Raw genomic sequence first — 25,976 nt, 5'->3', positions numbered from 1 at the left:
ATGGCCTAGCTAGAGTTCGTGAGTTCCTTTTCCCATGCCAATACTATCACACCAGGGACCAATATAGAAGCATATGTGTCTTTGTGGGGGGAAGGGAGTGTTCTACCCAAACCTGTAGCAAGAGGAGAGGGCTGTGGACTTGCTGGGATTTCATTTGATATACAGAGCACTCTTCACATGTGAGTAATACTCCCTCTTGATGAAGGATATCTGCTGAGACAAGCAACTCTCACTTTCATTTTCCTGTGGCATTTTCCTGCCATTTTCCAAGCATTATTGTGCCATTTCCAGATAATGGTTCACATCGAGGTTCTTCCATTTGTCATGAGATCCCCATGAAATGAGTATCTTTTTTTTAAAATAAAAAGTATTGTTTTACAAAATTTTGAATTGTGCTGTGTCTCTGCTTGGGTATGCGCATGTGAGTACAGGTACTCACAGAGACCGACAGGGGGCATCAGATCCTCTGGACCTCGAGTTACAGGTGATTATGAACTGCCTTTCGGGTTCCCTGAAAGTTCAATTCCGGATCTGGGGAGTAGGTGCCTCTCTCCAGCCCCAAAATTAGATATTCTTGACCCAAAAGTATAGAACTAGACTCTGAGAGCATAAACAACTTACACGAAAGCAGAGAGCTAATAAAGAATGGGCAGAACTTTCGAGGTAAAATTTTCAAGGAGAGATTTAAAAAGAAACCTCACACCTGCCAAGCCTGTGGTTACCCACAAACCAGAACAACCTAGGAATAGCTGTCCCCGCTGGCCACTCCAGGGAGCTCATGGTTGTAGTAGCTTTGGGGCCCTGATTAGTGAAAGAATGGGGTTGCAGAGAAAGCCCAGCCATCCGGGAAGGTGACACACCGAGAATTTCTCTGCCTTAGCTAGCCTTTGCTCAGAGCTGAAGGAGGCGAAGGTGTGCGGAAGAAACGGTCCCAAGTGCGGGGCTTTGTGTGAGCGAGTCATTAGGGACAGCTCCGGCCACTCACATTTGTGGTCTCTGCTCTGAGATGCTGGGTGCTGTTGCTTTGTTCTGTACGGTTTAGAGGAAAGTGTAGGAAGAGAAAGACACTGACTTCTCATGACTGCTACATTTGGGGGAGTTGCATGGTTTTCAGGAAAGAGTTTTGGTTTTGAAAGAAAAGTTTTTGATTTAGGACATATGTGTCATGTCTCTGAGGCCCAATTTCTCTGCATTTGAAATAAGGGTAGTATTTATTTAGAAAAGGTGCTGTGAAGATTAACGGAAGAAAGGCGAGATTTACAGGTACAGTCCCTCGTTCTGCACTGTACAGGAACAGTCAGCAGATGGCACAATGGACCGCACCACCATCAACCTTTGCTCTTGATCCAACTGCCAAACTCTGAATCCTTTGGAGAAGGGGCCATGACACTAATCTTCTGTGCAAGCTGGGAGACCTAGGCACCACTAGGTGCAATTTGGATGAAGCTGTAAATTCGGATCAAGCTCCTGTTCTAAGTCTATTGGAAACTGCAGTTTACCGGTGTGTGGTTTAAATTCAGTATTTACAGGAGGCCCTGTTACCAATTAATCACTTAAGTTGTAACTTGTTTCATCTGGCTCTTCAGCTGCTTATACATACTGCCATATAATGTTATTGGCTGGCGTTCTTGGAGTCTGCTTTGGTTGAGGAGATTTGTTAATTGCTTTCTTTTTCGTTGGTTTATCTACTTTATAATTGCTCATACTCTGAATGGATTAGTTTAAGATTGCCTTTGTACTGACAATGTCCTCCTGGTGTCAATGTTTGCAGTGATGTCTAAGCAATTCATGGAAGCCTCTAAGACAGCAACCACAGTCAAGTGAGGGAAAGAAAAACCAATTGGTCCGTTTCTAGTTTCTCACCTGCAAATTGGGGCGTTATGAATGTCCGCATCATAAAAATGTCTTCAAGAGGAAACAAAAATAACCTGTTTGAAAACACCTAGCACAAAGAGGCTGCCAGATACGTAGTCGTTCTTTTTCTTCTCTGTGTGTGCTTCCTTGCTGTGAAGAAACATTTTGAAACATCCATAAAAAGAAGTTGGTATTTCATAAACACAACTGAAGCTTTAAAAAGCATGTCATTTAAAACAGTAAAAGCATATGAAATTAACATTATTGCCAAGCATTGATAAGTTAAACAATATCCCTCATTTGGGGGTTTATAAATTTTTTGACATAAAAAATACATCCTCATAAGGGTATTCGGTAATCTATTTTTGGGTTTAAAAGCATGCAAGTTATTTGAACAAAAAACACTACAACGAACCAATTATGGGTGTGTGGAAACATTTTGTTTGTGAGAATCATTTGGTGGCCAGCTATCAGAGAAGTTTAAGTGTCTATTGGTCTAGAATTAGTAAGTAAAATGGGTATAGTCTTTGGGGAAAGGGTAGAACTATGGAAATATATCCCCGGCTACGGAAGGTTGACCATGGTCAATGGGCTGCCACAGCCGGTGACCTTTTCCATGGTCAATGGGCTGCCACAGCCGGTGACCTTTTCCTTCCTACATCCCTGTGTTCTCTGCACTGCTTCAGCAGATAACTGGAAAGAAGAGGGGGACCCAATGAAAAGTGTCTACGCCTATAACCCATGAATTAAAAATTAAATGCTTATTCTGTCATTAAAGCACATTAATTACTTAGGAATAAATCTAGCAAACTATGTGCTGAAAATTACATATTACAAAAAAAATTAAGTGGGGACTGGAGTGATGACTCACTGACTGCTCTTCTAGAGGACCCAGGTTCAAGTCCCAGAACCCACATGGCAGCTCACAATTGTCTATAACTCCACTTCCAGGGGCTCCAACATCCTTATGCAGATATAAACATGGGTAAAATACCAATGTACATAAACTAAAAATGAATAAATAAATTATAAAAATTAAGTGATTTAAAAAATAGAGGCATACACCATGTTCATGGATTAGAAGAGTTATTTATTTATTTATTTTTGAGACTGGGCCTCTCTATGTAGCTCTGGCTGGCCTGGAACTCACAAAGATCTGCATGCCTCTGCTTCTCAAGGGCTGGGATTAAAGGTATGCACCACCCACTCAGCTGAGTTATCATTTATTATGAGAAAATAATTTTCCCTAAATATAACTGTAAATTTAATACATTCCTAGTCAAAATATTAAAAAGGCTTTTAAAGTAAAAAATTATTGTAAAATTTACATGACAAATTCTAAAGGGCAGTAATAATCAAGATAATTCTAGACTAAGCCACAGGATTTAAGTCACCCTCTATAAAGATTTATAATGCCACAGTAAATGAATGCACAACAGCAAACCTGTCAATGTAAGAAAAGCACCTATTTCACAATTTACAATAAGGAAGCCAAGGCAATTTGAACAGATGTTGAAAGAATGATCTTTTGAACAAAGTAGCTTTATTAGTTGAATCATGATGTGGGAAGTCCTTCTGTTTATGTGTTTCTCTTATTGGCTGATGACTAAAATACTGATTGGCTGATTGGCCAGGCACCCACGTTGGGCACCAACTGAAGGCATGGGTGTAAAGATTTCACTAGACCCAAGATAAATTATGAATGGGTGTTTATGGGGAAACACATAGAAAATACAAAGAACTGAGGGATCGTTTCTCTGCCCTTCCTACCTGATTGGCTGACCCACCAGAAAGAGAGCCCAGGCTAGGGAGACCACACCTTACCCTTCCCTCTTTCCACTTCCATCCACCTGAAGACATGCCCAAAAGGGTGTGGCTACTGTTACAGGCGAGACTGCTACAGAATCATTCACATAAACCAAAAGAAAACATGACTCTTACATCATGCCATCTCAAAAATCCTTTCCAAATAGATCATAGGCCTAAATGTGATTAATATATATATATATATATGTATATATGTTATATATATGGCTATATATAACAATAAGTCAATCAGACTGTATTAAAATTAAGGGGTTTTCTTCATTCAGTGACACAAGAGGGTGGAAAGAGAAGCAGTACCAGGTGAAATGATTACAGTCTCCAAAAAGCTGCTCATGTCTAGAGTCCCTTAGAAATCAATAGGAAAATATAGAAATATGGGCAAAAGTATTGAGCACTCAGACACCTCACAAAGAGGAAACATTCAGCTTCAAGTTTAACAAGGTGGCTTTAGCTGTGTAGCATTGACATAATTTTTGACTCTTCAAAATTTTCACCATAAAAACACAGGAAAATTCAAATAACAATTTCCAAAACAGATAGACAACACAACCAGAAGTAAGACCTCTCCCCCAGTTCCAGAATATGAATGGGTAGGACTAGGATAGACCCATCACCATCTCCAGACCCCAGACTTCTCTAAATCAGTGTAGAAGTTGGGAAAGCAGTGATGGTGATCATGAAATCAGGGTGCAGTCCCCCAAGAACTTTCCGTAGGATCTGCTGCAATCACCTTCATCTAACCAGAATGACTAGAGAGGGACTACAGGGGACCAGCAAGGATACTAAATGTATAATTACTGTAGAAATAAACCCAGACAATCATTTAAGCAAACAGTGTGTACACTGACTGTTACTCTGATAATCTAACCACAACAGACCCGTCAAATGGTGCAGGGAGCTCATTGTTTTATTGTCAAACTAATCAGCAAAGCAAATGTAAGAAAACAAACCATGTGTGGAACTTTAAAATATAGGCCAGTGTGCACATGCACTTTCATATAATACAGGTTTTTCTCAATAATCATGTTGCCATTTTGATGTTCCTTCATCAAAGTGGTCAACAAGATCACAAACCATGGCAATACTAAGAATTGAGTAGGAATAAAATGAATACTGGATAAAGTCTGAGGATCTTTGAACACTCTAGAAAAGCTAGACAGAGACATCTGAGGCTCAGAGGTTACTCCAAGTGCAGTGTCAAGTCAGAGCTGAAGTTTTTGAAATGCATTTTCTGGACCATCTTGGGCTTAGTGAGGTTTTGAGTTAGAGAGTTCATCTGGTTGTTCTGTGTGAGTCGGTTATAAAACCTAGAACTTCATCTGTCTCACCTGGTAATGTAGTAAACTGACCATAGAGAACCCAAACAGAACCTTCTCATCCAATGAAATGGAAAGAGCTCCTGAAATGGGCAGTGAGCTAGACAGCTCCCCAAGAATGACTGAGTAAAAAAAAAAAGATTATTATTTCAAATCAGCCCTTCAGGAACAGAATGGTAAATAAGGAAAGGAAGAAACTAGCCTTAGTTTATTTTATTATTATTACTCATATTAAGATATAAGCAGTGAATGCAGTTCCATGTTAGGGCACTTTCCTAGCATGGGTAGGACCTTGTGTTCAATCCCCACCATTGGGAGAAAAAAAGCAACAGAGAGGGATTATACACAGAAAATAGATTACATAAACCAGGCATGGTGGGAGACACCTACCTTCCAGCTCTCAGGAGACTGAAGAAGGAGGATCACAAGTTCAAGGACAACCTGGGCTACTGAAGGGTTCAGACCCTTACCCACCCCCCTGCTTTGGCAGCCATGACAGGATGCAGAAAAGACCCAGCAAGACATGGATCCCCAACCGTCCCACAAGTGGGTGGAGTAGGAGGGACCCCAAGCAGCAGTGGGACAGGGAATATATTGGGGTAGAGCAATGGGAGTGTCTGGGGGTCTGCTAGTTACATAGCAACAGTCTCAGGGTTGGTGCACCTCCAGGCTTGGGCAACCTGTCCTGAGTTGATTGGTCAGCTGCAGCTGCAGAAAGGTTGCTATGCCTACAGGCCCTCCCAGGGTGGTTGCTAAACTCTGTATTCCAGTAAAGCACATCCAGAGCTCGACAGCTAACTTTTGATTGGCTCCTTGCCACATGGAGGGTATCTGGCTTCCTAATGATTAGGACAAGGTTGGGAAAGGTTAACTAGTTAATTATAAAGACTTTTTGCTTTTGCATCAGATCTGATCTTGTAGTGGTTTTGGGGGGTTCAGAGTCTGGGCCCAACAGGTACAACACTACACAGTCAGCAGTCACAGAAGTGTGGGTAAATATACACTTGAAGATGATCAGTGATGTTTCTCTGGGCAATGAAGTTGGTGAGACAGCAAGCGCTTATCCATTCATTCAGTTTTAGACATTTGTGGTTATAGTCTTGCTTCTCAACCATAAATATGTATTTTTGGGGCGATGAAAACAGGAAAGGTTATTTTAAAAAAGAAGTTCCCACACTAAAGAGTCAAGAATGATTAAATGCAATAGAAATGGTGATAAAAGGAGAGATGACTTTGATGATAAAACAACCTTCTGTTATTTAAGGGCTATGTTTGTGATGAAGCAAGGTGATGTGGTGCCAGCCTGGATTCTCAGTATTTGGGAAGACCCGGGCAAGAGGATTGGCACAAGTTCAAGGCCGGTTCACCTGTACTTCTGTGAGTTCTGCAGAGTGAGACCCTGTCTTTAAAAAAGAAAAAAAGAGTTGTATCACTGAGCTGGGTGTGGTGGTATGGATCTGTAATCTTAGCACTTTTAGGGGACTGAGGCAGGAAGAATTAAAGCTTAGAGCTGGCCTGGTCTACATAGCAAGACTGTGTCTTAGAAAAATTAAAAGAAAAAGAAAGTTCATTACCAGTTGCTCAAGTTTGAGGTGTTGCGCTTCACCCAACTGCTCCTGCTCCGCAGCCTGGCCCCAGCCCGCCTGCCCCCAGCACTTCCTGTTGAGCAGAACGTTCTCAAAGAGCTGCACCTGTGGCTTGGGAGGTCATTGTTCTACAACATAAAACAAATTGTTTTAATCAACTAAAGTGAAAGTTTAGGAATTACCCTCCCGCCCATGGCCTGCCTCCAGTATGAGGTAACTGTGGCTTTTGGCTTCATGAGTCCTACTCTGCCTTAGAAGTTCTTTCTGGCAGGAGTCTGTTCTGGACTGCTGGCAAATAAAAGCCCTCACCGAGTGGCATTTCTCTTGTGTCTCCCAAGGATACATTAATTACTATTGAGTACATGCTTTTAAATGGGTGAGCAAGACCAAGCATGTATTTTTACTGAGATGAGACAATCATTCAAAAGATTCAGTTTCAAGTGTCAGCTTCAGCAATCATAGATTACAGAAACGAGCTGGGAAACAACAGTCTCCTCTGTGATCTAGCACTTCATCATTTAAACAAGATCTGCACACATAACAAGGGCGCCAGGATCAACCGAAGGGGGCAAGCATGTCATCAGTAAATGGTACTAGAAAATTCCTTGGACTCCACATGAGGAAGAGCACATTTGGATCCCTATTCTCACAATAGGAAAACATCACTCAGTGACTCAGCGAGGAAAGTGCTTGCTGTACAGCCTGACAATCAGAGTTCGACCCCCTGAACCCAATGGAAAGAATGAATCAACTTCTGAAAGTTGTCCTCCGACCTCCATGTGTGTGGCCTGACCTGTGTGTGTGTGTGTGTCCTGTGTGTACAGACACACCACGTAATGAAAATAAAAACGGCAACAAAAACCTCACTCAAATATAGGCTCTTAAAAGACACATAGATGTGAATCTTGGTAATACTGGGTTAAATAATCATATTTAAAATGTGGTGTAAAAACCAGAATAAAAAAATAAAAAAAAACCTGATTTCATCAAAATGAGAGACTTTCATGCATCAAAGGGTACTAACAAGAAAGTGAGTGGTTGCTCATGCAATGGAAGAAAATCTTCAGAAATCATATATTTAAAAATGGTTTAGGCAGGGTGTGGCGGCACACATCTTTAATCTCAGCACTTGGGAGGCAGAGGCAGGTGGCTCTCTGTGAGAACAACCTGGTCTGCATAGTGAGTTCCAGGACAGCCAAGGCTATGTAGAGAGAACCTGAAAAAAAAAGATTCTGAATAGGTAAAGAATTCCTGTGCATCAACAACAAAAAGAAAACAACCCAGTTTTTTTTTTTTGGCTTTGCATAGTGACTTTGTTCCAAAGAGTATGGCATGGAGTATAGTATAGAATGGAGAAATGCAGTGCTTGCCACATGATCACAGGTATATATCAGTAGGTTCTGCGGATAGCATGTGTCCTTTTTCCTTCTTATTTTTAAGTTATTTCTTTATTTTTATATCTAATTACATCATTTCCTTCTTCCCTTTCCAACCTCCAAATCCTCACATATGCACTTCCTTGTTTTTGCTTTTTTTTGAGTCACAATGCTTAATTTTATTCTTTTTTTTAAAAATATGTTTTCATTTAAATTAGAAACATGCATACTTCAAATGTCAATCCCAGCTCCCTCTCCCACCCCTCCTCCCTTGTTCCTCCATCCCCCCCCCAACCCCAGACCAATCCCCACATCATTCCCCAGGGAGGGTGAGGCCCTCCTTGGCAGGGGATCTCCAGAGTCTGTCATTTCATCCAGGGCAGGACCTAGGCTCTTCCCCATTTGTCCAGGCTGAGAGAGCATCCTTCCATGTGGAATGGGCTCCCAAAGTTTATTTGTACGCCATGGTGAACACTGATCTACTACCCAAGGCCCCAGAGATTTCTGAGGCCTCCTCACTGACACTACATTCATGGGTCTGGATCAGTTGTCAGCTGTCTTTGTGGAAACTAATCTTTTTTTTTTTTTTTTTGGTTTTTCAAGACAGGGTTTCTTTGCATTGTTTTGGAGACTGTCCTGGAACTTGATCTGTAGACTGGGCTGGCCTGGAACTCAGAGATATGCCTGCCTCTGCTCCTGGGTGCTAGGATTAAAGGTGTGGTCCACCAACACCCAGCAACAACCTAGTTTTAAAAGGGCAAGGGCATGGGAAAATGTTTCTCCAAAGAAGATATTTCTTGTACTGTGTATTCTTTCTCGCCAGCTGCCTGGGTCCCGCCTCTATCTCTGCCCCCAAGTAACACACACTATATTAATTATGAAGCTGTTGGCCATTTGCTATGGTTTCTCATTGGCTAGCTCTGACTTAATTATTAACCCATAACTACTGGTATATATACATACATATATATATTTAATAAGGTCTTATCTTAGCGAGGATGCAGCCTCATGCATCCTCTTTTCCCAGGATCACATGGCAGTTCTCTACTCTTGACTACATTTCCCAGAATCCTCCTTGACTCCTAGTCCCACCTATCTTACTTCCCTATTGGTCAACAGTGCTTTATTTATCAACCAATAGGACAACATATACACAGAAGGACTTCCCCCATCAATTTATCTAAATGGTTAATAATCACATGAAAAAGGTGCTTGATTTCGCCAGGCATGTGATAAAGGCTCAGGCAGGAGTGCAGGTTCAAGGCCAGCCTGGGCAATTTAGTGAGCCTTTGTCTCAAAATAAAATGTTTAAAAAAGACGACAAAAGGCTGGGGCTCCAGCTCAGTGGTAGAGTGGTTGCCTAGCTCACATTAGGCCCTGGGACCAGGTACCAGGGTGGTGAGAAGGCTTGATAGGTAAAGTCGCTCATCACAAACTTGACAATCTGAGTTCCATCCCTGGCTCCTGAAAGCTGTTTTCTGACCTCCACTTAAGGATTGTACATTTAGTTAGTTAGTTAGTTAGTTAGTCAATTAAAAACAAAGCTAGGTAACCAACAAATATTGATAAAAACTGGAGAAACTAGAAGCCTCATTGCCTGCTGGTGGGAAGGTAATGAAGTAGATTTTGTAAAATATTTTGGAATCCTGTGAAATATCTTGGAACTTCTTCAGAAAGTCAGGCAGAGTTGTCACATAATGGAGTAATTGAATCCAAAACACATTGAGGCAAAACTTTTCACTTGAGTGTTGGTGAGAATACCTTGTAAAATTCACAAAATGGAAACCCTCCAAGTGCCCACTGACCAATGAAGGCCCCAACGCCATTTGGCACAAGCATACAATGGACTATTATTCATCCCTTACAAAGAATCAGGTTCTGGTGGATGTGGTGACACAGATGAACCATGAAAACACTAGGAGATGCCAGATTTAAAAGAACCAAAGATTATTTGGTTCCGCTTATGTGAAATGTCCAGAGTAGGAAAACTCTTCATGATGGAAATCAGTTTCCTTGCCAGGGGTGAAGGAAGGAAAAAGTGAAGGATGTTTCCCTAAACAGTTATGGAGTTGTTTTCAAGTTGTGAAAATGTTCTATACTAGATTGTGCTGTGGCTGGCCCAAACTGTGAATTCACACAAGCCTGTGTACTTTCTAAGTATGTGGGTTTTATTATATTATTATCACATATCTAAAGACATCCAGAGAGCTGGATTTAATGAACCTGCGTATTTTGTAAGTATGTGGGTTTTATCCCATTAAGTATATCACACATCTGAAGACATCCAGAGAGCCGGATTTAATGAATGTGACTCAAGGGCACTGGCATGGGTGTTCTTTAAAAACTTCCAGGTGATTCTAAGGAACAGACAGAAATACCATCCTGTTGAGAATGGGGTCTATTAGGGTGAGTGTCCCAGGTTGGCAATACTCCATGGTTATCACCATACCTTGTCACTGGTGGAAGCAAAAACTGCTCTCGTGACTCTACTGGGCAAGACAACCGGGGTCTCTGTGCCTGGAGCCTTCTGGTCCTTTGCCTAGATATTTCTTCTCTTTGCCAGTTTTTATGTGTTGTAGTTAAAAATAAAAACCATGAGCATGTGTAGTGACTTTTCCGAGCTCTGCGGTTTCAGCAAATTGTTCAATGTGGGGATCTCCAGGATTTCACGAACAGGATGATGGGAGAACCAAGAATGAAGACATTCATTGACCAAAATATACTAATGTAACAGGAGCCTGCCCAGAGTATGTTCTTATTCTCATTTTGTGAGTTGACATAGTGCAAATATCTGAAACTTAGAAACACAAACTCCAAAGGTTCATTGATGAAAAGGCTGATTGTAGATTTACAACAGATGGTTCTTCACCAAGGGTGTTCTTTTTCTTTTTTTTAATCTCATTTTTTTAAAATGTTGAATTTGGAGATGCTGCATTTGAATGAGTTGGCCAAATCATTTTTAAAGATTACTTTTTTATTTATGTATATATGTATGTGTATGTGCCCATGTGCAGACGTGCCACATGTGTGTTGGTCCTTTTAGATACCAGAACAGGGTGTTAGACACCCTAGAGCTGGAGTTACAGGTGGTTGGAGGCATGTGTATATGGATGTGGGTGTCTCAGAGTGTGTGTGTGGAGGGTGAGGACAACTTGCAGGACTTACTTACTTTTCTCATTCCATCATGTGTATATTCAGGGGTAGGACTCAGGTCATCATGACTGGTGACAAACATCTTTACCTGCTGAACCGTCATCCCACTGGCCCCAGATTTTCAATTATGGTATAAGCATGCAAACCAACTTCTCAATTATCAAATATAATGTTTTCATTTAGTTTCAGAAAAATACTTTGTTACTGTTAATTTTGGTTGTTTTAATTGTTTACTTTATTTGTCCCTTGGCCTTTATGCTTTTGTATATGACCACTTGGGCCTATATCTCCTTGAGGATCCATGGGTTCTTGACTAGATTAGCAGTGAGAGACAAGAGTTCCCTCCTGTGTCGTAGGCCTCAAATGGACATCAAATCCAATCAGAGAACTTTTGGTTGTCACCAGGACAGTCATTCTACTATTGTACTGATGGGCAGGTCACTACTGTCGCCCATGGGGTCCACAGCCGGATATGATTGTTTGTGACTTTTCTTTCTTAATAGCTTGCATAGTGCCTCCCAGTTCTATGAAAGCTAGTGGGCCAAAAGGAAACTTCTAGCTGAAATTCAGTCTGATTTCTCAGTGTCTTAGGATGCAGTTGTTATCTTCAGCTACGGGATCTTATGTTATGATAGACCTGATGAGATTCAACAGTCTTAGTATTTTCCATTTAACAGATGACAAGCCCCTATGAGAGAAACAATGATTTTTATTTTCTTTATCTCCCCCTCCCCAACCCTTGGAGCTTGGGGTTGAACCCAGGACCTTATGTGTAGTAGATAAGTGCACTACCACCAAACTCCATGTATATTTGTTAAGAGGTTTGAACTTTAGGTAATATAATATTCAACTTGATGGGAATACCCAAGATCAAAATGCCGGAGGCAAGAGTCAACTCTTAGCTGTGTAACCATCTAATCCATGTGATAGCCCCTGGGACTCCGCTTTCTTACCACTGAGGAGTACCCCTGGGAAATACCTGCCTCTCATAGCTCTGAGTGGGTCAAGTTTTGACTTGGAACAGTTTCAGAAAAGCCATCTGGAGACAATACAAAGAGGGAGCTTCCTTCCCCAATGCCATTCACAGGATTTTGATAAAATCAAGTCTTCACAGAGTGACTCAGGTAATTCTGATTGTATATATAATTTATAATAAATCAGAATTCCCATATGGGTGTCCACTGTTTCCAATTGCATGTCTTGATGCTTGTGCTAGGAGCAGTAGCAGCCAGGAGTTTGTGGGGTTCTGGGCAAAGAATTCAGTGACAGCTTGAGTTCCAAGCTTTCTATATTTCACAGTGTAGAAAGAAAACTTATTTTTAGTTTTTCTTTTTATTCCATGGCCTTCCAAACTTAAGCCATGGAGGATGAGGACAAGCGGAGGATGTGCACTCCATACATGATCTGTTACCTCTCCCTTTATAGCAAAGTGGCATTGCTGGGCTCTGCTCATCTTTGAGATTCTCTTCTTCTTTTCAGGGGGTATCTGTTCTCCACTGCTCTGGACTCATTCAAGTTCACACAGTACGTGACAGAGTCACCTGACTGGCAGATGTGTATGAATTGGATGAGGCTGTCATTGAGAAGTATCGTGTGCCCAGATCAGAGAGAGAGAGAGAGAGAAAGAGAGAAAGAGAGAGAGAGAGAGAGAGAGAGAGAGAGAGAGAGAGAGAGAGAGAGAGAGAGAGAGAGAGAGACCGAGGAAGTAATTCACTATGTTCTCTAGTCCAATGTCTAGTGCTTCTGAACTCTCTTGGAAACAGTAATATTGTTTCTCTTATGCCCTTTCTTCCCAGAATAGAAATAGAGTGAGGCTTGAAAAGAACAAGTGCATTGTGGTCCTTGGAGAGTCTTACATGTTTGAGAGCTTCTGGAAAGAAAGGGATAGGCTCAAGTCACAAATGGCTTAGCAGTGAGCAGATTCCCCTTGGGAGGCCATGTTGGAGTGACAGGAACGGGCCTTGTTCTTGGTCCATCATTAGAGATGCTTAAAATCCGTCTGTAAGAATAAGGACTGGGTGGACTCTAGTGTGAGGTGCTGACTACTAACAGCAGAAGAAGTATGAACAAATAGAGTGCTACCTGTTCTTTCCATAGTCTGCCGGTAAGGGGACAGTGGGGTTGCACAGACCTGCATGCAAGTGTTCAGTCACGAGGAAAGTAAAGTCCCAGCAGCTACACATACAGATGTAAGAACTAGAAATGGAGAATAAAATAGCAAGGAAAGAAAAGACAGTACAACAAGCAATACTCCTTGTTTAGTTCACTTACCAACTAATTACTTGTTTACTACTTTTTATTTTTTGAGGTAAACTTTACTACACGCCAAGACTTGTGATCTTTCAGCCTCCCAAATGCTGAGGTTGCAGGGTCCAGTAAGCAACACGCCTGAACTCAACACTTACTGTCCAATTAATGCCAGAGACAAGCTGTAGTGATATATTATTTATGATTTATTAAAGCATTCCACAAGTCACAGAAGCCAGGCTTGCACCTTTAATCTCAGCAGCCAGAAGCTAGGAAGTGGTGGTACACACTTTTAATCCTAGGACTGATGGTTAAGAGATAGACAGATCTCTGTGAGTCAAGACCACCCAGATCTACACAAGAGTGAATCAGTCTAAAAGGGAATTATAGCTCACACCTTTAATCCCAGTATTAGGGAAGTATATAAGACAGAAGCTAGGTTTCAGGGAGGCATTTGTTCTCCAGTCACACTGAGAAGAGTCAGCAGTTTGAGACTTGGTGAAGAGCTCTTGTGTGGGTTAGCCTTTTCAGCCTGAGGTAGAGGTAAGAGCTAGTGGCTGGCTGCTTTGCTTTTCTTATATTCAGCTTGAACCACAATATCTGTCTTTGTGTCATTTGTTTATTTGTGTTAAAAACATACCAAACAGTGAACACATCCCCCGTAAGATATAATAGAGATAAATTCTTGGGCCTTTCTCGGTAGCTGATTATTCAGCATTTTGGGGTCTGCTTGAAAGCCCTAGGGATGGCCATGTTATCTTTCTCTGCAGTCTTCAAAACCTTAGACCAATGACAAAAAATCCTTATAAAAGGTTCTAGGAACTGGGCATGGTGACAGACCTTTAATCCCAGCACTTGGGAGGCAGAGGCAGGGAGAGCTCTGTGAGTTCTGGGCCGGTCTGATCTATATAGCAAGTTCCAGGACAGTTAGGACTGAATAGAAAGACCCTGCCTCAAAAGAAAAAAAAGGCTCTAGACATTTTGAGACACTTTGGATGCCAGACCCCTTCCCTGTAAAGCACAGGAGAGTTCACCCGAAAGCTGGGCTGATGCACAGGTGAGAATAATCTGGAATGGCCTGTCCTACAAGCAACTAGCAAGTCATATCTACTGGACTTCTCTGAATCTAAGAAGCAATCCATTTTTAAGAAGTACCACTATTTTCTATGCAATGAAGAAGAATGAAACCTTGCTAATTAAACTGTGACCTGTCATCTGTTACAAGATTTATCCTGACTTTTAAAGATGTTTAAATTTGAAGAAATGTGTATAGGCAGTAGATAAAATGCAGTAATTTCCAAAATGTCAGTAGTCACAACCCCATCACACTTCCACACTGTGATTATCCATCAAAAAAATGTAGACAAGGATCCTCCTGTCCTAAACGGGGAAAACAAGATCCCACTGGGAACCCCATGTGTCTCTATAAACTCACTTCTTTGCCAGAATCTTAATCTTCCTTTGATGTTATCTGAAGACTGAATTATATGGTCAGCTGTTGTTTTAAGTGTGGTTGAAGCCCATTTATTTTGGCTAATAAGAAGTGAGATGTTCAGAGCAAGTGAGGCATGAGGAAGGTCTGTAAGTTCTCTTTCATGATCCTGGAATCCTGCCACCAACATCAAAGGAACTTGGTATGGACTGCTGGGGACAAAATGCATGTGACCCAGGCATTCTGACAGTCAGTCCCGCCTGCCAGGCCCAGGCATGTAAATGAGGCTCACTTTAATCTTTCATTTTCCATCAGAAAGGCCAGGTACCTGCTGATGCCCTTAGAAGGGCCAAGCTAGAAGCCCAACCAACCTACGGAACTTTGAGCTAAAAAAATGATTGGCTATTTTGTTTGGTGTAGTTTGTTATGGTCAAAGCTCACTCAAACCTAGACAGGTACTGGAAGTCATGTACTATCACAGTACAGTCTAAGATGTGTGGCTTGCAGATGGAAATTGCTTGTAAGCTGATCAGTCTGTAGTATTCTGCCATAGAAGCCCAAATGGACTAAGGCAGAAAGAGATGACAGAAGAAAGATCTGGTCCATTTTCCAGCAAAAGTTGCAATATAAAAAAAGTAAGGAATTTCTGGGTTATAAAACAAAATCTTTCTCATTTATAACCTCTTATAGCAATAAAAGACTCACAAAGTAACAATAAGTTCAGGGTAAATATATAATAATAAATTAATAATAATATAATAATAATGATAATCATAATCATCATAATAAAGGCCACCTTGTTAGAACCTCCTGGGCTTTAGAAAGACAGCATTCAGGGCTGGTGAGATGACTCAGCAGGTAAAGGCCAAGGTTGGTAACCTCAGTTCCATCCATGGGACCCACATTCATTGTCTTCTGACCTCCACATGTGGCATGTGCTTATACAGACACATGTACACACAAATAAGCATTTAGAAAGTCATAAGTTAGTAAGGAAAAAGTGCTGCTTGTCCCCTCCCCACCATGAGATGGCACTTAGCTTCTTTGGGTATCTCTGGAACCTTTTTGCAATGAACAGGAAGACTGTGAAACCCTTGAGGAGAAAGGAGAAACTCTGGTGTATTGTGTTGGCAAGGGGTAGGTGTTCAGTTTGGTACAAAAAGGGGATGGGACCACAGAGAGAAGCTAGGCTGGAGGAAGGCCTGTGGATCTCCTATTCTACCTTGTCCCAGGAAGATTATTGTTGGAGGAAGATTCCAACAAAACCAGTCCTGTATGGGGTGGGAATGACAAGATATTATAGGTAGAGAGACATACAGAAGAGAAATGCATGGATGGAGGCCGATCTACTCCAAGGAGTTTCTCCTTCTATTTCCCATCTCCCTATTCCCTAACACTGAAGTTTAGCTAATACAGCGCCCAAGGGAGACAGCTATTAAAGAAGGAATGAACTCAGTCAGGGGTCCTGTGGTGGCTAACTTGGTGTGCCAACTCAATTATGTTACAGCCTAGCATTCAAATGCTTATCTAGATGTGGCTGGGGCCATACTTTGTAACAGCCATTTAATCCAAAATCAATAACCTTAAGAGAAATCAGCTTAGACAAGCTGGATGGGGAGAGTGAGTCAGTGGAGACACTTGAAGAACAGAAGCGAGGCTCCCCCGGTGAAGGAGTTCTTGCCTAGAGATTTGGAACTGTCATGCTGGCAGTCTGCCCAGGTTTGCAGCTGGCAAGGCAAGCCCCAGTCACATGCAGCAATGCTATTTTTATTAATGTTTATCCTACTTGTTCATCTTGTAGAACCCCCAACTAAAAGAGGTTGAGAGAGGCTTCCTGATACAGAGTCAACTTCTGGACAAAATGTGGTTGACAACCTGGGATTAGATGAACCCGGATGACGGTAACCCTCTCTTAGACAAGATGTTATACTCTGTTGGATGGGCAGTCTCACCGACCCCATAAGATATCACCTGGAAGGCACAAGTTAGGAGCTGGGGATTAGCATGTGAATAGCCAAAGAGGAGCTCTTGGCAAAATGTGAACTCTGGGAGGGTGAAAAAAGAGACACCTGAGAACCAGAACTGATAACAAGGCTCTTAGAGGAAACAGAACAAGTGAGCCAGAGAAAAGACATAGAGCAAATATTCTAGAGGGAACTACATAGAAGGAGACTTAGGTCACAAAATTATGAGGCGAGCCATGTGAGGTGCAGGAGCAGTGCTGTGAAAGAGACAGACATGGGACACCAAACTTTGGCAGACAAAATCTGGGGATCTAGGAAAGATAATAGAGGCTAAAGGTTTCCTGATTGGATTCTATTCCCAAACGAAGGGTTAACGTTTCCATCTCAATCCTTAGCAGTGATGTCCATAAGCCCAACAAAGCTGAGGGAACCAGGAAATCAAACCTGGACATGGCTTGTCCCCAATACAGGTAAGGCCGGGGGAGGAGCAGAAGCCCTTCCCAGACACCAGTGCTGAGCTTGATGGATAGGGATGGGCCCAGACTCCTAGAGGTATTTCTATTAAGTTCTAACTCATAATGTAGATAGGAACTGATGCTTCTAATCCATGCTTCTTAATGATTTAAAATTATTTTAAATTATGTGTAGTATATGGGGGTGGGGTGGGAGAAAAGTACATGCACATGAGAGCAGATGTCTGAGGGGGTCAGAGGTGTCAGATCCCCCTTTAGCTGGAGTTGCAGGAAGTTGTGAGCCACCTGTTATGGATGCTGGGAACTGACCTCAGGTCCTCTGGAAGAGCAGAATGTGCTAGTAAACACTGAACCAGCTCCCTAATTTCTTGTGTGGGCTCCCCAGAGGTCATATGTAGGCTCCTGGAGATAGACTTCCAGTCCTGCAGGATGTTTTATTGCCTTAGAAATGGTAATACTCTGAGCCCCTTCTGCTCCTCCCACATCATGACCCAGTAAATGCAGCTCCAGCAGCCCTGCTCTGTGCGGCGTGCTCACTTCATTTTGTTTGCTTGACAAGATTTGTGATCACAGAATGTACCAGAAAATATTGTTATGTCCCCAGCCTTGTTTAGAGGAACAGACATGGCATGGGAAGAGGGTTTATCGACGAGGACCTTATCCTGATCTGAGGGATCCTGGGGCTCAGTGTTCATGGAACTCTCTAGAGGCTACAGGGATGGCTCTGCTAATCAAAATAGTCAATAAGATGCACAAATGGGAAGAACTCTTCAGCAAGAGGATGCTAAGGATCGTTTATTTTGGACACAAAGACACTAGGATGTAGTCACCACGTTATAGGTTTTCATCTAAGGATGCAATTCTTAGGCTGGGGGTAGCAGGCATGTGTTCCATGGATTCAGAAGAAATCTTCTGGGGCTTGTCAGCCATCCTGAAAAGTGTCGAATCAACCTTTGACAGGGCTGCCAGCCTTCTACAGAACAGATTACATCATGATTTTCATCCGGTTAGAAAGGTGCACGTGTTCTGCCCTCACTCTACGCTGTGAACCGCATTGCCCTTTGGATGTGGTCTTGTTGTAGTGTCCTCCACCCCCATCCCCAGTCACAACAGCTATCGGGGCAACCAATTCCCCATCTCCCAAGGAGGGGTGGTACATCTCCCACCATCTGAGCTTGCCTTCCTTGTGTGGTGGGCTTTGTGTACCCTAACTTAGGCTTTCTCCTACTCATTGATCTCCTCTCTGACATCGCTGCCCCCACCCCCTCACAGGCAAAGCTAATCACCTTTAACAGAACTTAGTAGACACTGGTGCAGAGCTCATGCTGACACACAGGCCTGTTTCTGTACTCTAGTTATATTTACCTCTTAATCTTTAAGTTCCTGCACTTGCCTGCCGTATGCGTGTAAGGTACTCAAATGAATGTTCCCACTCACTTCACTATCTCTGGATCACCTGCTCCCCTGGGAGAGTTAGACCTCTTAGGCTGAGGAGGGGAAGAAAAATGAGCTATCCCTGTTCATGATCATGTGGACCTAAGTCATGGTACCTTGTGTTACTTTAGTCACTGTGGGATTGTCTTTGCAGAGTAAAGGGTTACAGATCATGTGACCCAGTGTCCTGCTGCCATTACTTCCAGCTCCTTTCTCGTGGACACATACTGACCCTGTGTGCAGTCAGTGGACATAACAACATGAAACTGCCAGCAAAGTCCCTTGGAAACTCAGTACTCCTGTGGATGTGGTGGTTTGAATAGTAATGGCCCCCATGGACACTATTTCACTTATCTTGCTCTCTGCTTCATGATTGTGTGTAAGTTGTAAGCTTTCATCTAGTGTTGCAGTGCCATGCCTGTGTGCCTGCCGCCATGTTCCCCACCATGATGGTCATGGACTGACTCTCTGAAACTGTAGACTCCAATAACTCTTTCTTCTATAAGTGCTTTGATCATGGTGTCACAGCAATAGGAAAGGAAGAAATGGGCTATACTCACTGCAAAGACAGCAGGTTTGCAGACATGACCACACCCGTTGCTGCAGCACTTCATTCCCTCAGGGCATGAGTCATCTCCAGAGCATCTCTCAACACAAATTCCAAAAGTGTTTGGAGGCAGCTTGGGACAAGCTCCAGGTCTCTGTAAACCTGAAATACATAATGGTGTTTATGGAGGCTGAAGCAGTCAGAAAGACAAGGTTGAGAATTGATGCTAGAGGTCTGAAAGCCTGATCTCCTGCAGGAAACTAGCTCACTCTATATTCTCCTTTGCACCCCAGGGATCGTCCCTCAGCTCCACCAGCTCCAATCCTTCTCTTAGGCATGAGTGTTACCTGTCTGGTTATTGGGAGAGTGTGCACTCTCCCCAAAGCCTATACAGTCTCAGTAGAAAGAACCTTCCACCATCACAGCCCCTCCTGTACATCTGAGAAGATGCTATGAAACGTCTAATGATGGCCAGACTCCTCCCATCCCACCATACTCCAGGTTCATCTCTGAGCAACTGCTCCCATGAGTCCCTCATCCAAACTAGATGAGCTGTCCTGATCTCTATTCCAGCTTCTGTGAGATGCAACTTTCTCTCTCTCTCTTAAGAAAGATAAGAAATGCAGAGTGATCACTCTCATAGGCCAAAAAGAAATGAGTTTGATCTAAGCAGTGGGCACATGGCTTTCCCTTGTGGCATATCAGTCTTAGGCCTAGTGGGCTGTGACCCATCTCTGATTTCAGCTTGAATCCCCTTAACACACTTACCTTTGGTAGAAGATAGAGCACAGGGCATCTCTGTCACTATGGTGATCAAAGCCACAAGAACCAAGACTGTGGGTGCCTTCATGTTGGCTCTGGCTGGACTGAATGCATAAATCAATTTATACCCTCAGTAACACTAGCAGCCTGCGTGTGACAGGAGGCAGTCAATAGGGAAGTATAGAAAAAAGAGCTTTCCGGAAACTTCCTGCAAATAACCTGGCTATTTCTTCTATTTCATAACTAGCTTCTCTCTAAATACAATTAGAGCATTGTTTCTTGGTAGGTAGGATAGAAGATCAGGAAAAGTCAAGTACACATTTTAGCACTGTGTTCCTCCTTACAGCACAGCTTGGCCTTTGTGAATGGTGAACAAAATAATAATCGTTTCTGCGTCATTCAGCAGTTCAGGGTGAGAGCTGAAGACAAGGCAGCCACTGTGAAGTGTCGGGGCCATCTTGGGATTCCTGGACATCTAGTTATGTAAGGATGTAGCATGCTTCTGGGAGATATGGTGGTTGTGCTTTTTGTAGCTCTATGGATGAGATCCCTACACAGGTGTGGAATATGGGCCCCTCTTACCTGCAGAAGTAGGCAATGAAGTCTCTCCTGGAAGAGATGGATACTCTAAGATCTCAAAGTGGCTAGAGGCAGTTGACAGTGAGTAGGCAGCCTCACTGTGATGGTCGGTCTCCTTAGACCAACGCTTTTCTGTAAGACAGGTCTTTAGAAAGAAGGCTGCACAGGTGAGCAGAGGAGGGATGGGAAGCCTAGGAGAGCAACACTGCCCCTAGTCCCTGAGTAGAGAGCCGCCTCCTTTGCTGTCCCTGTTATAGACTCTTGGAGAAGGAGTTGTAGTGGGAAAACGCCAACAGCTGTGGAATGAGCCACTCATGGTGTGGCTGGCTTATGTGTTATCTGTGTAGGGTTACTTCTCAGAGATTGAGGAGGTTTGTTTGGTAAGATGCTTTACTCTTTTTGCTTCCAGTCCTTCCTTCAGACTGAGGAGACAAGCCTGGATGCCTGTAACTTTCCCCTCTCTTGTAAGCATGCTATGTCAGAAATATTATCAAATTCATCTGTTTGCTTATAATGTCATAATTAATGGAAAAACCATAAACTCACAAAATACCACAGTGGCTTTTTTTCTTGTTTGATTCTGGTTTTTGTTTCTGTGAACAGGGATTATCTGTGTAGCCCTGCTGTACTGGAACTTGCTCTGTAGACCAGGGTGGCCTTGAACTCAGAGATTCTCCAGGCTCTGAATCCTGAGTTCTGGGACTGAAAACATGAGCCACCACCACTTGGCTTAAGACACAGCAATTTTAATGGAAGCTTCTGGTTATTCAGTTCTGTTTTCATTGGTAACCTGGCCAAGGCTAGTACCAAATATTTTATTCCAACCATAATTATTATTAATATTAACTCTCAAATCATGTGTTACAGAAAACACAGTAAATAAAACTCTCTATATAAAAATTGCATATATACATGTATAACAGAAATAGCTGTAAAGGGTTAAGAGGCCATAGCAGAAGTCAATAGGTTTTAGAAGTCCTGAGGAGCAGAGACAGAGGAATCTAAATAGAATCTAGATTGATAAGATCCAAAGTGGAAGAGAGAAGCTGGAGAAACTATGGTGACTGCAGGTTAGGCCATTTCCGGTCACCAGCTTGAAGCAAAGAGCAGGACCAGGTCTGGATGAAGGAACTGGAGGACAGATGGATGGCAGGTCCAGGTGTGTGAGCAAGAAGACAGACAGATGAGGGAACTGCATGGAAGGAGACATAGGACATCAAGTTATGAGGTGAGCCATGTGAGGTACAGGAGCAGTGCTGTGACAGGGACAGACATGGGGCACCAAATTTAGCAGACAAAATCAGGGGATCTAGGAAGGATAACATAGGCTAAATGTTTCCTGATTAGGTTCTACTCCCAAAAGTAAGGATTAACGTTTTCATTTCTATCCTTTGCAGTGATCCTGAATAAACCCAAACAGCTGAGGGAACCAGGCAATCAAACCTGCACATGGCCTGTCCCCCATCCAGCTAAGGCCAAGGAAGAAGCAGAAGCCCTTCCCAGACACCAGTGCTGAGCTCGATGGATAGGGATGGGCCAGACTCCTAGAGGTATTTTAAATAAGTTCTAACTCTTAATGTAGACAGGAACTGGTGCTTCTAACCCATGCTTCTTAGCAATTTAAAGTATTTTAAATTATGTATACTATGTGTGAGTGGGGTGGGATGTACATACATGCACATGAGAACAGCTGTCTGAGGGAGGCAGAGGTGGCAGATCCCCTTGAACTGGAGTTGCAGGAAGTTGTGAGCCACCTGTTATGGATGCTGGGAACTGAACTCAGATCCTCTAGGAGAGCAGAATGTGCTATTAACTACTGAAGCAGCTCCCCCGTTTCTTAACACATGCTAAGAAGAACCCACACCCCAGAGGTCATGTGTGGGCTCCTGGAGCTACCAATCCAGTCCTGCGGGATGTTGTATTGCCTTAGAATGGGAATCTCCGAACCCTTTCTGTTCCTCCTGCATCATGACCTAGTAAATGCAGCTCCAGCAGGCCTGCTCTGTGGGACGTGCTCAGTTCATTTTGTTTACTTGAACAGACCTGTGTTCACAGAATTCACTAGAAAATATTCTTATGTCTTCCGCCTTGTTTGGATGAACAGACATGGCATGAGATTATTTAGAGATAACTTGCAACTTCTGCTGGTCTGCAGGCATCCTGGGGGCTCAGTGTTCATGGGACTCACTGGTGGCTACAGGGATGGCTCTGCTAATCAGAATAGTCAATAAGAAGCAGAAATGGGAAGAACTCTTCAGCAAGAGGATGCTAAGGATAATTTATTTTGGACACAAAGGCACTAGGAAGCAGTCACCACATTATAGGTTTTCATCTTCTAAGGATGCAGTTCTAGGGCTAGGGAGTAGCAGGCAGGGCTCTGTGGATTCAGAAGAAACCTTCTGTGGCTGGTCACCAGCCATCCTGATGAGTATGGAAACCATCTTCCAAAGGGTCAACAGCCTTCTACAATACAAATTGCATCATGATTTTCACCTGTTTAGAAAGGTCCATATGTTCTGCCCTCACTCTATGCGGTGCAGCTCATTGTTTGGGTGTAGCCTTTGTTGCTGTAGTCCCCACTCCCATCCACAGACACAACAGCTATCCAGTGCAATCATTTCCCCATCTCCCAAGGAGAGCTGGTACATCTCCCACCATCTGAGCTTGCCTTCCTTGTTTGGTGGGCCTTGTATATCCTAACTTAGGCTTTCTCCTCCTGGATCTACAATCCTGAATCTTTCCTACCTTTTCCCAGGCAAAGCTAGCCACTATTATCAGAACTCATGGTAACACACAGGCCTGTTTCTCTCATTGTATTTACATTTTATTCTCATTCCACCACAGGGCAGCCTAATGAATGTATGTTCCCACTCACTTCATTATCTCTCCCTCCCTGGGGCATCTGCTCTCCTGGGAGAGTCAGACCCCTTAGGCTGGAAAGGCAAAGAGTAAGATGTCCCAGTTCATGATCATGTGGACCTAAACATGGTGACCTGTGTCACTTTAGTCACTGTGGGGCTGTCTTTGCAGAGGAGAGGGTCACAGATCATGTAACCCAGTGTCCTGCTGCCATTGCTTCCAGCTCCTTTCTCATGGACACATACTGACCCTGTGTGCCGTCAGTGGACATAGCAGCATGAGACTGCCAGCAGAGGCCCATGAAAACTCAATACTCCTGTGGACATACCTTGGTTGCATGTGGTGTTTGAATGGCAATGGCCCCCAAGGGCTTATATATTTGAGTACTTGGTCCCCAATTGTTAGAGCATTTGGGGGAGGATTAGGATGTGTGGCTTTGTTGGAGAAGATGTATGACTGAGTACAGGCTTGGAGGTTTCAAAGTCCCACACTATTCCCACTTATCTTGCTCTCTGCTTCATGATTGTGTGTCAAGATGTAAGCTTTCATCTAGTGTGCAGTGCCATGCCTGTGTGCCTGCTGCCATGTTCCCTGCCATGATGGTCATGGACTCACTGTCTGAAACTGTAGACTCCAATAACTCTTTCTTCTATAAGTGCTTTGATCATGGTGTCACAGCAATAGGAAAGGAAGACATGGATATACTCACTGTGAAGACAGGATGTTTGCAGACATGACCACACCCATTGCTGCAGCACTTCATTTTCCCAGGGCAAGACCCATCTCCAGAGCATTCTTCATTGCAACTTCCACCAGTATTTGGGGGAAGCTTGGGACAAGCTCCAGGTTTCTGTCCTTCTGAAATACACAATGGTGTTTATGGAGGCTGAAGCAGTCAGAAAGACAAGGTTGGGAATTGATGCTAGAGATCTGAAATCCTGCTCACCTGCAGGAAACTAGCTCACTCTATTTTCTCCTTTGCACCCCAGGAATCTTCCCTCAGTTTAACCAGCTCCCATCTCTCACTTGTGCCTGAGTGTTCAGTCTGCCCATTGGGAGAGTGTGCTCCCTCTCCAAGGTGTATACAGTCTCCTTCCACTGTCATAGCCCCTTGTTTACATCTGAGAAGATGCTATAAAACTGCAATGACAGCCAGACCTCTCTCTTCCCACTACACTCAGGTTTATCTCTGAGCAACTGCTCCCACGAGCCCATGCCCATCTCCAACATAGATGAGCTGCCCTGATCTCTACCCCAGCTTCCGTGAGATAGCTCTCTCTCTCTCTCTCTCTCTCTCTCTCTCTCTCTCTCTCTCTCTCTCTCTCTCTCTCTCACTCGCTCTCTCGCTCTCTCGCTGTCTGTCTGTCTCTCTCTTTTTCTCTCTCTCTCCCTTTCTCTCTCTTGAAAGAAAGCTAATAAATGCAGAGTGATCACTCTTGTAGGACAAAAGAAGTGAGTTTGATCCAAACAGTGGGCACATGGCTTTGCCCTGTGGCAGCTGAGTTTCAGTCCCCAGTGGGTTTGTCCCTTTCTGCTATCAGCCTGTATCCCCTAGGCATTCTTACTTCGGAGAGAGGACAGAGCACAGGATGTATCCATCACTATGGCAATCAAAGCCACCAAAACCAAGGCTGTGGCTGTCTTCATGTTGGCTCTGGAGTGGCTGAAGACACAAATCAATTTATACCCTCAGTGATGCTAGAAGCCTGGGTGTGACAGGAAGTAGTCTATGGGGAAGCATAGTAAAAAGAGTTTTCCAGAAACAGCCTGACAATAGCCTGACTATTTCTATTTCACAAGTTGCTTATCTCTAATTACAGTTATTGTTCTCGATAGGTAAAACAGATAACCAGGAAAAACATCAAGTATGATTTAGCACTTATGTGCTCCTCCTTACATGACAGCTTGGCCCTGTTTTGAATGCTGAGTGAAGGAAATAATTGTTTCTGTGGAGCTCAGCAACTCAGAGTGAGAGCTGGAGCCAAGACAGCCACTGTGAAGTGTCAGGGCCATCTTGGGATTCCTGGACATCTAGTTGTGTAAGGATGTAGCATGCTTCTGGGAGATATGGTGGTTGTGCTTTTTGTAGCTCTATGGATGAGATCCCTACACAGGTGTGGAATATGGGCCCCTCTTACCTGCAGAAGTAGGCAATGAAGTCTCTCCTGGAAGAGATGGATACTCTAAGATCTCAAAGTGGCTAGAGGCAGTTGACAGTGAGTAGGCAGCCTCACTGTGATGGTCGGTCTCCTTAGACCAACGCTTTTCTGTAAGACAGGTCTTTAGAAAGAAGGCTGCACAGGTGAGCAGAGGAGGGATGGGAAGCCTAGGAGAGCAACACTGTCCCTAGTCCCTGAGTAGAGAGCCCGCCTCCTTTGCTGTCCCTGTTATAGACTCTCAGAGAAGGAGTTGTAGGGGTAAAACACCAACTGTTTTGGGATGCCCCACTCATGGCATGTCTTGCTTATGAGTTATCTGTGTAGGGTTACTTCTCAAATGGTAGGGGTTTGACTGGTCACATGCTTTGCTTCATGTGCTTCCAGTCCTTCCTTCAGACTGAAGAGACA

At 43.3% G+C, this 25,976-nt stretch overlaps 2 protein-coding genes across 5 annotated transcripts; both read right to left on the bottom strand.

Annotated features, from left to right (window-relative positions):
- Positions 1–18,007: 18,007 nt before the first annotated feature.
- On the bottom strand, positions 18,008–20,134 carry LOC121141446 (WAP four-disulfide core domain protein 18-like). 2 transcript variants are annotated; one of them, XM_040749350.1, is made up of 3 exons: positions 19,978–20,134; positions 19,223–19,371; positions 18,008–18,201 (listed from the first exon to the last, which is right to left on the bottom strand). In XM_040749350.1, the coding sequence occupies exons 1-3, from the start codon at positions 20,057–20,059 to the stop codon at positions 18,175–18,177; spliced, it is 258 nt and encodes an 85-aa protein (XP_040605284.1). In that variant the 5' UTR covers positions 20,060–20,134; the 3' UTR covers positions 18,008–18,174. The 2 variants fall into 2 exon arrangements, with proteins under 2 accessions (XP_040605284.1, XP_040605285.1); XM_040749351.1 differs by having other exon boundaries at positions 18,008–18,159.
- Positions 20,135–22,803: 2,669 nt separating this feature from the next.
- LOC121141445 (WAP four-disulfide core domain protein 18-like) lies at positions 22,804–25,056 on the bottom strand. 3 transcript variants are annotated; one of them, XM_040749347.1, is made up of 3 exons: positions 24,975–25,056; positions 24,119–24,267; positions 22,804–23,013 (listed from the first exon to the last, which is right to left on the bottom strand). In XM_040749347.1, the coding sequence occupies exons 1-3, from the start codon at positions 25,054–25,056 to the stop codon at positions 22,960–22,962; spliced, it is 285 nt and encodes a 94-aa protein (XP_040605281.1). In that variant the 3' UTR covers positions 22,804–22,959. The 3 variants fall into 3 exon arrangements, with proteins under 3 accessions (XP_040605281.1, XP_040605283.1, XP_040605282.1); XM_040749349.1 differs by having other exon boundaries at positions 22,804–23,010; XM_040749348.1 differs by having other exon boundaries at positions 24,119–24,264.
- Positions 25,057–25,976: the final 920 nt, after the last annotated feature.

Source organism: Mesocricetus auratus, unplaced genomic scaffold (genome assembly GCF_017639785.1).
Source record: "Mesocricetus auratus isolate SY011 unplaced genomic scaffold, BCM_Maur_2.0 Super-Scaffold_100007, whole genome shotgun sequence".
NCBI classification, from domain to species: domain Eukaryota; kingdom Metazoa; phylum Chordata; class Mammalia; order Rodentia; family Cricetidae; genus Mesocricetus; species Mesocricetus auratus.
Note: the sequence above shows the minus strand (reverse complement) of the source record. Positions and strands in the feature narration are given on the sequence as shown.